Source organism: Pan paniscus, chromosome 16 (genome assembly GCF_029289425.2).
Source record: "Pan paniscus chromosome 16, NHGRI_mPanPan1-v2.0_pri, whole genome shotgun sequence".
In the NCBI taxonomy this organism is placed as follows: Eukaryota; Metazoa; Chordata; class Mammalia; order Primates; family Hominidae; genus Pan; species Pan paniscus.
In genome coordinates, this window is record NC_073265.2 from 75,287,130 (window position 1) to 75,301,695 (window position 14,566).

Here is a 14,566-nt window from a genome sequence, read left to right on the forward strand (position 1 = left end):
GTCACGCACACCTGCTCTCCCTGTGGCCATAGTGTCTGTGCATTCTGAGAGAGGGTAGATTTTAGTGGCATGGGGCGGGGTTGAAAAGGGGACAGTTCAGATGCTCAAAAGCCAAACCGCCATCCTTTTCACCAGCTCCGCTTGCTAAGAGCACTCATGCAGCGAACACTAAGAACCCACTCTGTGTGGCACGTGTGCAGAAGCAGAGAGCATGGGTTTCATTTTCAAGGCATTATCCGATCGAGGAACTGGAGCGCACCCCTCAATGAAGTAATTCAAGTCCTCCTTGCCTTTCTGGGCCTAGAGTAGTCATTGGTAACAGCTAGCGTTTGGTGATTTAACCCTCAAATGACTGTATGAAGTTGGCACTGCTAACGCCAAGAGAAGTGAGGAAACTGAGGCTCACAGAGGCTAACTAACATGCCAGCGGCCACAGAGCCTGCGGCTGAATTCCACTAAATGCCTCCCTGTTCATGTACCACTTTTTCCCCTGAATCCTTCTCTTTAGGATTGATCTCTCCTTTCTGTGTGGGAGGTTAAAGAAAAAGTACATTTTCCTGGCCTCTTCATAAATTCTAGTGCTTATTTAAAAGTTAAAGGGAGCATTAGGCAGTGAAGGATATCACTTAAGATCCTTATTAACCAAATTTGTTCAGAAACCCCAGTGCGCAGAAGAGTTAATTGCCCATAAGCCCCAGTCGCCTGTTTGCATTACAGAAGACTTTGGGATGGGGAGGAAGTTCAATGAAAGGAGCAGTTTTGCTGAATTTTTTTCATTCTTGGTTTTCACATTTCCAGATGGTCCCGCGTCAGAAGTATCAGCAGAGGGTGAAGAGATCTTCTGCTGACCCTCTTCCTCTCTGCTGAGGCAGCTGCCTCCTGATCCTGGCCAGCCCACCTCTCCTGCTGTCCCCGCGTGCACAAGTCTCTTACACTGGACGCCCACTGCTCCTCAGCGTCCAGTCCTCCTGGGCGGCCCCAGGTCCTGGACAATAAGCAACAGATGATATTGAGTGTCGGGTGGGGAAGGAGGCCCAGACTCTGCTTCGGCCATGATTTGTGACTGCCCAGGACTCTCAGGTTGGGCTGGCCCTACTCAGGATTACACTGAAAGTAATGGCCTCGTAAGTACAGGTGATGGTTTTGGACACGTCAGGAATTCCTAAAGGCTGAAAGAGTGTATCCAAGTAAGGTCTGAACCTCCGACTGCCTTTTATTTGGGGGAACACAAAACCAAACAGCAGATGTTTTGGACTTGATCTGTGTACGTACATGGGGACCTGTCTGCATATACACACGGGGAATGCCAGAAGAAGGCCCAGTCTGCACCAGGTGTCTGGTCAACTTAGCTCAGCACAAGGGCAGTGCCTGGACAGACCCGGAGCCCCCGCATATCAGCAGTTCACCCAGTACTCCTCAGAGACTGGTTTCCCTCTAAACCCATCCCGGGCACATACCACCCCTGTTTTGCATGTATTTCTCATTTCATCTTAGGGATGACAAACATTTGTGAAACCAGTGAGAGAAGGCTTGATGTGTATAAAAGACGTGATGTGCACCACCTCGATCTCGGTGTTTCAGGCACTAAAGCAACAAAACAACCCATAGTATCTTATTTTGTCATCAAATCCAGAAGAAATATCCTGGTTTTCCAGCATGTTTACCCACGTTTTGGGCATGGATAAAGTGAAGAGGCCTACTCACCATTATCCCTGCAGCGTGACACCTTTTGATTGTCACTGACCGCTCAGAAGGGGCCACGGCCTCCTGGCTGTGTTCCTGAGCCCCCGTCGTGCCTCTCCCAGACAGCAGCTGTCTGGCCCTTGCTGGGTGAGGGCACACCACTGCCAGGGGTCAGCCTCGCACCCAGGCCAGGCAGAAGCTGTGCTCTGAAGCTAGGAGAGCTGGCTGAGAAGTGGGTTCAGGCGAAGGGTGAAGCCATGTGTAGGCAGTTCCTGCCAGTGCAGATCTGGAGAGGAGCTGGCCCGGAAGGCGTGGTTGTGAAAGCGCCCTTCTTATGTTAGGAGGCCTTGGCAAAATTGGATTTCTTCAAAAGTATATCTAAAGGTCTGTTGTTGAATTGTACTCTGCCCCTGGAAGCAGATACAGATGGCTGCCTGCTGCTCGGCTTTGCTTTTGCTTTTCCCACTGTGTTTTCATCTTTGTTCACTTGAGGCTTTCCCCAGCTGGTGTGTGCAGGACAGTTCATGGTAATGTTGCCCTCTGAGGCCCCGTACACCAGAAGGGAGGCCCTGGAAAATTTTGTGCTTCCAACGTGGCCTTCAATTCTTGCTTTTTTGCCCCTCAGAAGCGTGGGGCTTTTGAGCACACTTAAGAAAAATCTGTAACTTGGTGCTTATTGATGAATTGCAAGCTGGCCTTGCAGATGGAGATATTTATCTTTCAGTTTATTTGAAAGAGGTCTGGTTTAAAATTTGTAGCCTAGATTTGTTTTATTTATTGTATTTGTGTGTTTGTGTTTTTCTTTTTTAAGGGTGAGCCAGGTCTAGCCCAACAGTCTAAACTATCCAGTCAATACCGAGTGAAGTGGCAGCCAGCACTGTTCACTCTGTGTCTTTTGAAGTGCCTTGAAGGCCCAGATGAAATTTTAAAGGGAGGGGGTCCATGTCCTTCCCTCCCCCACCCCGCCTCATTCTTTAATCAAAGGATGTCTTCTCCCTTGTTTGAGAATGAAGAAACTTGCCACCTCTGACCTACCTTTGCCTTTTTCTGTCATGGAGAATACTCACCCTTCAGAAACAGACCAAAGGCCAAAACCTGCTGATTTTTCTATTGAAAATATGTCCCCTTGCAAAGACCCTAAACAAAAAGTTAAGTTTCTTTCTTTCACCTATCTGTACAACTCCAAGTTACAGCTGAATCTGTCGTGACTTTCCTGAGATCTACCCGGGGCTTGGCTGTCTGTTCTGGTCACTGGCTCCGAGTTCCCCTCCTGGGATTTGCAGGAGGGCAGTACTGAACCTGCATTCTTCTCCTTGTAAATGTAGGCCGGGTGCCCCTGTTCTCCGGGTTTGGAACAATACGAGGTTGGTGCTGATTGGATTTACTTGCGTACATGCTCTTCACAAAAACACCGTGGATGCTGAAGTTAGAGCACGTCGCCACAGAGCTTGACATCAATGTTAGAGTGTCTCTTACTCCCCGCCCAGCTGTGATGTTTCATCTGCTTTGGTTGTTTTGGTGGTCTTTTTTAAAAATAGAGATTTCACATCTGCCCAGACCCCACTCAAAACGATTTGGTCAGGTTCTGGTTGGACAAGTTTAAAATCAAAGTAGTGCCCGGAATTCCCTCAAACCACCCAACTTCATCCAGGAATACAGTCTGCAGTGCAGAAAGAGAACTGCTTACCAAGAACTGTGCTTACATACCTTTGTCATCTCTTCCTCCTTGGAAGTTGTCCTCAGGGGGATTTGTTCCTGTCCTGGGGATTTACCTGGGATGGTGGCTGCCTGTGCTTTTGCTCATGGCCTTGACAGTGCTCTAGTTGCTGGATCTAATGGCCTGTCTTGGTTTCTATCACATGAGAAGGGGTTGTTTTTTGGGGTGACTCGGACTGCATTCCCCATACTGTTTCCACGCCGGGACACCATGTTCTCCATCAAGCTAAAGAAATCACGTGCCTGAAACTGTGCTTAAGTTTTGGGGGAAAGATGGAGTTCCTATCCAGAGCCCCCAGATTTCCAGAATCGAGTGAGCTTCCTGGAAGGAGACTGCGTCTTCTCTCAATTCCAGTCATCTCAGTTGTTGTCGTTAGGTGACATGTGCACTTTAAATGCTCTCATCGGTTGGCTTCATTTTCAAGACAATCAAATGTATTGACTGTGTTTTCTTCTTAGAAAATGGAGAGGGTTAAAAACATGCAAACTGCCACTTTCAACCTTTGCCAGTATTCCCTCTACCCCCGTGAGAGCTATCTGGGGGGAAGAATCCTTACCAAGGTTTTTTTGGAAAGGTACGAATCTGAACTTTTTTCCCTTCTGTGTCTCAGGGTAATACTATTCAGAGTCGCCCCTTTGCTCATTTTCTCCCGTATTTGTTACCTTCCTGAGGCCTCAGTATTAGTCGTGAGCACGAAGTTTTGAGACCTTTGGCGTTGTTTCTTGATGTGGGAGGGGAGGTGTTAGTGCATGCAAGGGTTGAACTAGATAGACCCTGCCTTAGTAGAGGGTGGGACCATAACCTTAGAGGCCAGAACTTGATCCAGAAGTTGCTGTCCACAGAAGTGCTCTCTATTTCATCATTTTTGTTTCTAGGGCTCTTTTTCTGTAGCCAGGTCTTCCCAAGGATTTTAGTATTTGCATTGGAGTTGAGGTTTACTCTAATGATGGTGGCCCAGCTGTGCCCAGAGGACAGCCAGGCAGGCCCTGGGAGGGAGTTTAGAAAGACAGTCCTGGTGAATGGGCTTCAGTGGTCACAAAGAGGGTGGCTGTGAGGTGACCCCAGACACTGCAGAACGATGTGCACCCTCTGCGTTTTGGATGTCCTTGGAATGTGGGAGCCTAGAAATAACCCTGTGGATGGAGTTGGGGCAGCGGCTGCTGGAGATCTGTGTGCCTTGCCTTCCTTCAGCAGGACCGTCTAGGTGCGCAGCCACCTATGGATGTGTCCCAGCCAGCCCCGTCGCTCTCGTCCATCCTCAGAGACAAGAGGGCAGGGAGTTTGGGCTTGGTTTTGAACTTCCCTTTCAATGTAGCAAAGCATTCCTAGTTAACCAGAGCCTTGGAATCTACTGCCTGCTGGCCAGGCTTTAAAATGAAAAGTGTTTTAATGCTGCCATAAAAGGGAGGCGGCGGGGGAGGAAGGGAAAATAAAGGCATCTTTCCAAGTACTCATCTAATTTAATTGTCAAAAGATTGATAGGCCATGAATTACTTCTCCATCTCACTAAGGGTTAAAGGCGTGCAACCCCCCACTGGCTGTGTCCCCTGCCACCGAAGTGGGTGACCTGCCCTACAACCAGGTGGGACCACCTGTGCTGCAGTCCGGAGGGGCTTCTGCAGGAAGCACTCACCCCCCACACCTTCCCCGGCCTGAGCTTCCCCTACCTTTCGTCACCACCTGAGGGCACGAGCACAGGCCATGGGGCGTGCCTGGTGAGTTTGCCTGTGGTTCAGGCTTAGCCTGTGGTCTCCTGTGTGCTGCTGCCCGCGTGGGATGCGCAGGGGAGGCGCGGGGATCCGCAGGAGGGTGGTTGGGATACACCGGATACCTCTGCTCTCATTGCTTGTTTCCAAATGCTCTATGGACATTTGTGTGCTAAATCCTATTAAATAAAAAAGACGGGTTAAAACCCAGATGCTGTATATTCATTTGTAATTATGTATAAAGTGAAGCAGTTTTAAACTGTAAAGATTTTTTTCAGTGTGTTTTCTCGACTTTTGCCACAACATACTGGCTTCGTATTTTATTTATCTTTCTTTCTAGTTACCAGCTTCAGACCCTTGTAAAGTCTCCCTCAGCCCTTTCAAAAAATAATAATAAATTTCCTGTGAAGTTCTGGTTGGTGCTGTGACTTATTCCTATTCCTGATTCCTGTAGAAGGGATACTCCCCATCCACCCCCAAAGCTCTTGAGGAGACGCCTTATGCAGCGAACAGCTGCTGGGGACGCGTTTCACTCCCTCGGAGTGGGACCCAAACCCAGAGAGTGACTGATCAGCCCTAAAGTCAAACAAACAGTTTATGCCAAGAGCCAAAACGTCCTATTTCCAGATAAATCAATACAGTGAACAGGAACTTTGCTATAGAGCCTGCGACTTCCCTTAATGTCAGTTTCTCTTTCTTCAACATTCTCCACCCCATCCCACCCCCAAACTAGAGCAACTGCCAGAAACTAATTCAAGAAGAAAGATCCTCTCTGCTTGTAGCTCCCGGGTGATTCACTGGGTCTGATCCCGGAATGTCGGGGCTCCCCTGGAGACACACAGGGCTCCAGATGTCACTGGCTCCACCAGCACAGCCTGTGCCTTCCATTTTTAGATTACTAGCTTCCTACTCTTCCAGGTCTGCGCTTTCTGGACCTATAGGAAGACCCTTAAGTCCAGCTGGGCCTTGGAGAACTGTGCCGCTCGCAGTAATGCGGAGAACCTGGGCAAAGCTGCCCGGAGTCCCTGCTCTGCCACTTCCCAGCTCCCCGCCCCTCCCTGACAGTCACCAAAAAGAAAGTCCTGGCCAGGCGTGGTGGCTCACGCCTATAATCCCAGCACTTTGGGAGGCCGAGGTGGTCGGGTCACTTGAGCTCAGGGGTTCGAGACCAGCCTGGCCAACATGGTGAAGCCCCGCCTCTAGTAAAAATACAAAAATTAGCTGGGCGTGGTGAAACCCCGTATCTATCTACTAAAAATACAAAAATTAGCCAGGCGTGGTGGCACATACATACCTGTAATCCCAGCTACTCGGGAGGTTGAGGCAGGAGAATTGCTTGAACCCGGGAGGCGGAGGTTGCAGTGAGCCGAGATCGTGCCACTGCACTCCAGCCTGACAACAGAGCGAGACTCTGTCTCAAAAAATAAAGTCCTGCCCAGCTGCCAAGTGTCTTTCCTTTCACCACGAACTTGGAAGTGCACGGGTTTCTTTGCAGAGTCTTGTAGCCCTGGTGATAGCTGCCTCCCCATAAGCCAGTAAAACACTGGTCTTTTTTCTCTCGCTCACTGCTCTTGGCTGTCACTGCTGCCCTGGCGGTCTCCTCCCCGACAGCAGCCATCCTGGCCTGGGTCCGCGGTGGCCCTCATCCACCCAGACACCCTCAGCAGGGCAAGAGGAGTGGTTCCCATGGCCTCCTTCCTCCGCTCTCCACCGCAACTGGTTCTGAGCCAGGGACAGGCTCTGTCTGGGAGGCAAGAGCGAGAAGATTCCATTCTCTTCCAGAACAGCAGAGACACAAAGCGCAGAGGGCCCCAAGAACACTAGACAGCCATTCAGTAGGGGCTTAAGTCTCTGCCCACTCCTAACGGATGCTGCTGTGCCCAGAGCCTCTGCCACAGCACAGACTTGACCGCCAAGTGGCTCCTACGAAAGTGGCCATTTTCCATTTGAAGGTCCCTCATCCCCAGGGAAAGCCCATGGCCTAGGGGCGGCCACCTGTGAACTAGCAGGAGATGCTGTCTGCAGCCACAGCCCTGCCGGAAAAGAAGTGGGAGTCGCTGATGCTGCAAGACAGAGACCTAAACCGAAGTGTGGGGAGGACACTAGGAGGCCCCAAAAACCAAAAAGCCAGGGAGGAGCTTGGGAGGAGAGGAGGCATATGCAGCGTGCAAGCCTTGCGATTTCCTTGGAAGCAGCCACAGAAGCAGAGGGCAGGCGAGCTGAGCTGCAGATTGTTAGACCTCAGACCTGGAACTCCCTGAACTCCCTGCCTGGGGGTGACAACCCCCTCATCCAGCCTCTGCACAGCAAGAAGTGCCTCCCCAAGCCCCCCACCTCCCCATCCCTGCCACAGTTCCTGTTCTTTGGAGTCTTCGGAGACTCCTTTGTCCTTAAAATTTCTGTTTCTTCAGGGGCACAGTGGCAGATCATCCAGAGGGTCCTGGAGCAGTCCAGTTCCAGCACCGTCCTGCCACCCCTGTGGGTGTCCCCCCGGGCCAGAGAGGAGTCACAAGTGGGAGGAAGTGGCGTGTGCCCTAAATGGGGAGGATGTGGGTCCCAGAGCCCCAGCAGCCTACCCCCTCCACCCCAGTTTGGGGCCCTCCCTTGCTGCCTGCCCGCCCCTGCCCCTTCCGCCATCCCCAGCTGCCTTTGGTATCCAAGTGACAGCCTGGGCCCTTCCCACCCCCGCTAAGGCCTCCTCCTTTCATATGGTAATGGCTTGCTCTACACAGCCCTAGTCCCACAGATGTGTGGGCTACCCCTCTCTCCCCATGCCTTTGGGAAACTTTCTTCTTCCTGGGAAACAGAATCTGGACCCTGCCGGGGATAAGGACCCCGAAGACCTCAGTGGGAGAGTTGTGGGGAGGGGGTCATAACAGGGCTTCTTGGAATGGACCAGCTGGAAGCCAGCCTGCTTTTCTCTCCCTTCCTCCCTGGTCACTGCTTCCCTTTGAGCTGTCCCTGGACTTCCCACCCCACCCCCAGCTTCAGAGATTGAGGTGGCGGTTGCCTGGACAACCTCGGTTCTTCTCTGCGGTCCAAAGGAGAGGGCTGCTGGGCAAGTAAAGCAGGGCTGCCTGCCCTGAGAAGCCTGGAAGAGGGCCACACTGGGGTCCCCTCTGTCGTGGAGGAGTATGGACAGGGGCTGAGGGGGCCACGCGGAGGCCCCAGGATGGGCACAGACTCCAGGACTGCCGCTGGTAGCCGAGTGGCCAAGCTGTTAAACCTTTGTCTCCATTTCCTTTTTCAGAAGGGTCTGCAGAGTCTGCAGGTGGCGCGCACATTCGTCATGATGCTGAAGAGATGAGCAGAGTGCTTAGTCTGGGGCCCAGCACACTCATCTGGAAGCATGTCAGCGGAGCCGCAGGACAGCTGCCACGGACTGCAGTGGCCCCGGATTCATGTCCCGAGTCTGAAGAGAGCTCCTCCCTGGCCTTTTGGTTTTTGGGGCCTCCTAGTGTCCTCCCCACACTTCGGTTTAGGTCTCTGTCTTGCAGCATCAGCGACTCCCACTTCTTTTCCGGCAGGGCTGTGGCTGCAGACAGCATCTCCTGCTAGTTCACAGGTGGCCGCCCCTAGGCCACGGGCTTTCCCTGGGGATGAGGGACCTTCAAACGGAAAATGGCCACTTTCGTAGGACTGTTTCAGGTTACAGGGTCACCCCTTCCTGTCCCTACCTTAGACTCCCAACCCCATCGCTGCACCTGGCCTGGCCTCCTCTGGAAGGAAGCTCAGATTTGGAGCCTCTGCCAGGGCAGGGAGCCTGTTGGAACCAGCCCAGGGCCAGCCGGCTCATTCCTGGAATTCCTACCTCCTCTCACTGCCCTGGGTTGGCACCAGGTGCTGAGTGGGCCTCAGGCCAACTGTGGGCATGGGCTCGATGCCGCTGCTTCCTCCTCCACATCAAGGCATCAGCCATATCTCGCCCCAAAAGGCAGAGAGGAAATCCAGCTAAGTCCCACGCCCAAGCTCTGTGCTGGCTTCTGAAGGGAAGACACAGCCACTGATCGGCACTTTTGGCTCACGTGTCCTCCTACAACAAATGCGAACAACCATATACCCTTCACATGGCTTATGTCTAGCTCTCAAATGGTATCACAAGTGTAACTGCTACAAAGTATATAATCTGGGGCATTATTTTCATGCTTCAAATATATTTAGGGCTAAAACCTTAAGTTGTTCAACTTACAGAAAATGCCCACCATGTGACCTCATTAGCAAAGCCAGTACTTCTTGGCAAACTGATTGGCCAATTCAGAATTCAATTTCCATTAAAAAAGTTTGATTGCTTTTAAATTAAAATTAAAATGTTATTTAGTTGACAACTAAAAATGTTTAGTGACAACTATCTCACTTCTGAATTATGACTTAATAATAGGGAGGGAGGGAGGTAAGATGAATGAGTAGATGGGATGGATGGATGGATGGATGGATGGATGGATGGATGGACAAGTGGATGGGTGGATGAATGAATGGTGGGTAGGTTAATGAGTGGGTGCATGGGCAGGTGGATGGGTGAGTGGATGGGTGGGTAGATGGGTGGATGCATGGGTGGATGGACAGGCAGGTGAGCAGATGGACACACAAAGATATGGAATCTTGTCATGTGCTTGTCAATTGAATTCCAAAAGGCACTGCCCTGTTTAACAACCATATGCTTTGCAATCCACCTTTCCCTCATGCTGCCCAACCTTAACACGTCCATTTGGTGCCCCAGATGTTTTTACACCCTGAGCAGTGCACCATAATGAGTTTCAGGAGGGGCGAGAGATAACTTTCTTTTGTGAAATGAAAGAAGGGTGATTGAGGAAGAAAGGTGGGAAGTGGGGAACAGGCATGGGCAGAGGCACGGTTCTGGGAAAGCGCATCCCCAGATCTCAGAGGAGTTCCTCAGGACTTGCCCAGCCTGGGGCCCCATCACAAAGCTCCTCTCTGTGGTGGAAGCCCTGTGTGCCAGACTACTTCCCCACAGGGAAGGTGGCCCTGGTGTCTTCCTGCTCTTTCTCCATCACCACAAGCATTTGAAGCCCTGGCTTTTACCTGGGAAGAGAGAGAAACACCTCCTCACCCGCTAGCCCTGACTCCAGCTCAGACAAGCCTGGACAAACCCAGCTCATGCCCAGTGACATTCTAGGTCGCCTGGGGAAGATCTGCTAAGCCATGGCCTGACCCTCCGGGCTCAGCATGCACTGAGCAAAGCACCCGACCAGAACACTCTTCTTTCAGTCATCACACTGAGGCTTGGACCTGGGGGTGACTGTCCCCACCAACAACACAGGAAATCAATCTTCCTGGAGGCGATCAGCCTCCTGAAGAGAAAAGTCTGAAAATCAGGAAGTCACAGAAAGTTTTTTAAGACTCTGCACGCTTTCCAAGCAGAAGTTAAGGTCCTTTGAACCCTGTGATTGCAGTAACCATTTCTCTGGGGTGGCTCATGCAATTCCAAGTCATGGAAGGAGGACAAAGCACTTGTGCCAACAGGAGGGACGACCCGCCTCTGTGAGGAACCTCCTGGTGGGCTCTGGGCTTCCTGGCAGCCACAGCTAAAAGGGAAACTTTTTGTTGTTGTTTATTGTTTTGAGACAGAGTCAAACTCTGTCACCCTGGCTGGAGGGGCAGTGGTGCAATCTCGGCTTACTACAACCTCTGCCTCCCGGGTTCAAGCGATTCTCCTGCCTCAGCCTCCTGAGTAGCTGGGAATACAAGCGCCTGCCACCACGGGGGTTTCACCATGTTGGCCAGGCTGGTCTCGAACTCCTGACCTCCAGTGATCCACTTGCTTTAGCCTCCCAAACTGCTGGGATTACAGGTATGAGCCACCGTGCCCGGCCGGAAACATACATTTTTATTGAAATTGCCTTCAACTCCCCAGAAAGCTGGAATACTTTCTTTCTAGTTAATTTTCACACACACACACTCTCTCTCTTAAGTTGGAAACGTATATGGGGCAAAGGAAATGGACATCATTGACAGAAATCTAGTAGCCTCTTTACCCAATTTAGTTCAATCCTTACAACAGGCAATACGATCTGTTTTTTTCTTTGTTATCAATGAGGAAATGAAGTTACAGGAGCAGAGCGACCTTCCCAAGGAGGGCCACCAAGTAGAAGAAAAGCTGCTGTTTGCACCCAGCTGGCTTGACTGCAGTGTGGCCCCTCACGCTGCACGGCACAAACTGAGGACCCACGTCCTGAGGCTCAGCTGAGGGAGTCAAGCACATGGGCTGCAAAGATCTGGCCTTGATCCCAGAGCAGAGCTCACACTACTGCTGGGAGGAGGAGACAGGCATGGCAGGGACCTCGCAGGCCTACAGGAAAGGCAGCCACAGCTGGCAACACCAGCTTGGAGGGCAGACTGGGAGCTGAAACCCCGCCCCCCCACACCCCGGCCACCTCTCTCAGGCAAATGTCACAGCTGCATTTAACAGTGCTGGCTTTTCGGTATGGCTTCAACTCCCATTTTAAAAATCTCACTATTTTCCATGGGAAATGGGGAGATGGAGAGAGGGAGAGACAGGACCTGCTCCTCGACAGTCTTGGATGAAGCCCTAGTTAGGGTTGTACAGATGAGAGACACAGAGTACCTCAACGTTCACTCTGCAGAGTGGACAGAAGCGGGGCCAGCTTCGAAAGCGTTGAGGAAGCTCACAGGAGCCAATGTGAAGAAAGTGTGGCCGTGGAGGAGTCGTCCGTGGCACTCGCTCTCAGAGCCTGCATTTATCCTGCATGCACGTGTCAGGATGAGACTGTGCCATCCTGTTCCCTCTGCGGTCCTGACGCTGGTAGAGCCACCACAGGGTGGGCTTGGCAGGATGTCTCTTGCTCCCATCCTCCCTGGTTCCCCACCATCCCTGCAAGCTGAGTGAAGAAGCTGTGATGAGTCTACCTGGAAATGGCTTTGGAGCCCTGGGTCCTGGCATGGAGCTGGTGCCCATCAGTAGAATTACTTAATCTATCATGCAACCCAGGAGTGTCTGGAAGCTTCTCTGCGTACCAGAGCAACGCTGCTCATCTCCTTTATCTGCAGAAAGGACAGGAAAGGAATCCAGCCCTACTCAATTCAACTCAAAAAAGCCACTGCTCCCCTACTGCAAGCCCTCAGGGGCCCGAGCGCCAGGTGCCAAACCCAGGCCAACCCCAGGGCCAGAGCAAGGCCCCTCGGGTTCAGGGGGCCTGGGCAGCTGGGGCCAGACACACACAAACCGCCAGAGCTTCTGTTGCCATGCTGAGCGTGTTTCCTCAGCTTTAAAATGGTGACCTCAACAGTGACTGGGGCTAGGCGAGGTGGCTCTCACCTGTAATCCCAGCACTTTGGGAGGCCGAGGTGGGCGGATCACTTGATCACTAACCTCAGTCAGAGGTTAGTGAAAACAAAGGTGTCATTCTTCTCCCACCCAAGTGCATGGACCCCCTGAATTTGATCCCAAATCCCAAGTTAAGAAGCCTCCGGCCTATTCTAGGCTTTTCCTTGACCCTTAATGAGGCAGAGCCACATCCCAAAGCCCAACAAGGCAAGGGAAGATGCAGGACAATACTGTGCCCATTCTGGGAAATTCACCCAAATCACCCTGGCTCCCTGGGCAGGGCCTGAACCTCTGCAGGTGCCATGGGCGGGCCAAGCTGCAGGTCAGGTAGGGCTGGGCCTGAGGGAAGAAGAGCAGCTGGGGGGCCGATCACCTTCATGGCCTCTTCAAGTTGGAAGAGACCATTCCCACCTCCTGAAGGAGAGAGGCCGGGCAGATCCATCAGGGCTGGGCCTGGGGCCGGGGCTGGGACATGATGGACGGGGCATGCAAGTTTCTTGCTCTGCGAAATATCCCCCCAGTGATGATCCAGAAGAACCAAGGCTCTTTCCAAGCTGTGCTCATTAGACAACTGCTTCTGAAGAGGTTGCTTCTTTCCCCACTATGATTCACAGCCTTCGGTGTTGAGCAAGGGATGGTTGCCACACACCCTTGGGGTGGATGACTCTGGGCTCATTCTTGTCAGTTCCTGACCAAAGAAATGTCCTTTGAAGGCAGGGAGACCTGGCTGAGCAGCCAGGTGGAGGAGGCAGTTGGCTACCCTCTCCTTGCCCTTGGCAACTTGACAGTCCCCCCAGGCAGGCTCTCAGGATGCCGAAGACTCCAAGATGGCCCGTTTTCTTTCCTGCATCAGGCACAACCCAGGAAAGCTCCACTGGCCATCTTGGGACCGAGGTTTCCAGGGAGACCTTGCCCCATCACTGATGGGGAAGGCGCCTTCTCCCTTCCCCAAGCCCCATCCCAGACTCAGTCTGACCCCTGGGAGGCCAAGGAACATGGAGCTAGGCCTGCTGGGCAATGACTGGAAGCAACACCGCTCCCAGCCCCCAGCCCCCACAATGGAGCATATGGCTTGGTTTCAAATCCCAGTTCCACTGCTGTAACGTGGCGGCCATTCTCCCCCTGTAAAGGGCTATCTGGGCATTGGTCCTGGTGTTTAGTGCTTTATAGAATTTGACCTCAACTTTTAACCCTACTATCATTGTATCAGAGAATCAAGTGGTTTAACCAAGCTTGTACATACATGAGAGCCACACGTGAGAGCTTGAACCCAAACTCAGGTGGGCCTAGCTCCAAATCCACATTCTGTCCGTTGCAACCGTGTTTTTTCCTCCTCCTCCTCCTCCCCCTCCCCCTCCTCCTCCTCCCCCCTCCCCCTCCTCCTCCTCCCCCCTCCCCCTCCCCTTCCCCTCCCCCTCCTCCTCCTCTCTCCAGCATGAGACATTGGGCAAGTTACTGTGACCTCTGGACCCATTTCTTCATCAGCAGGAAGAGGACAAGAATGTCTACCTCCGGGGGTCACTGCGAGGTTTAAAGGAGGTAGTTATGCAAAGCACCGGCCAGTGGGCTTGACAACTGCTTGACAAGAAGGGTTTGACAAGAGCCAGGATCTTGGCAGATGACGGCTCTGCATGCTCCCAGAGAAGCGGGAGGCAGGGCGGTGTGCCCAGGTTCCTTCCAACCCCTGACCCAGCATGTAGAGGAAGAGGCTGCTACCTGTCTAATATCTACGCTCCCTTTACTTGGCGTTGGAGTCCTGGAGTTTCCTCGGGGCACCTTCCAGTCCCGCTCGCAGTCAGGCATGGATGTGACTGAGTTCTAGCTGTTGGGAAAATGGAGAAGTTATGGTGCAACTTCTGGGACATGCCCTTAAAACAGGCTTGCCCATCACTTTCTCTCCTCCCCTTTCCACTGGCTGGAATGCAGATGGGATGGCCGGGGCTGCGAAGGCCAGGGTGGACCAGGAAACCGCTGCCTTGCATGGAAGACGGCAGGGCAGGGAGAGAGGGGGTGGGAGTTGGAGAGAGAGGGAGAGGGGGAGAGAGTTGGAGCCCTGTGGGCCACAGCTGGCTCACACTCACCCTGTGACTGTGTGACAGGGAACTTCACCTCTGCTGCTGTCTGGACTCTAGCTGGAGCCAACTCCTGGCTTTGGAT

General features: G+C 52.5%; 1 protein-coding gene and 1 long non-coding RNA gene across 15 annotated transcripts in view; one reads left to right on the plus strand and one right to left on the minus strand.

Annotated features, from left to right (window-relative positions):
• The window catches only part of AKAP13 (A-kinase anchoring protein 13), a 361,925-nt gene extending 356,404 nt beyond the window's left edge, over positions 1 to 5,521 (plus strand). For all 14 annotated transcript variants that reach the window (XM_055098908.2, XM_055098910.2, XM_055098909.2 and 11 more), the window contains one exon: positions 799 to 5,521. In XM_055098908.2, the coding sequence (XP_054954883.2) occupies positions 799 to 848 (50 nt within the window). In that variant the 3' untranslated portion in view covers positions 849 to 5,521. The remainder of the gene's footprint in view (positions 1 to 798) is intronic.
• Positions 3,042 to 13,719, minus strand: LOC129394030 (uncharacterized). The gene is made up of 3 exons (XR_008621205.2): positions 11,992 to 13,719; positions 6,401 to 6,850; positions 3,042 to 5,285 (listed from the first exon to the last, which is right to left on the minus strand). It is a non-coding gene; the product is annotated as an uncharacterized LOC129394030 (long non-coding RNA).
• Between the last annotated feature and the right edge of the window lie 847 nt (positions 13,720 to 14,566).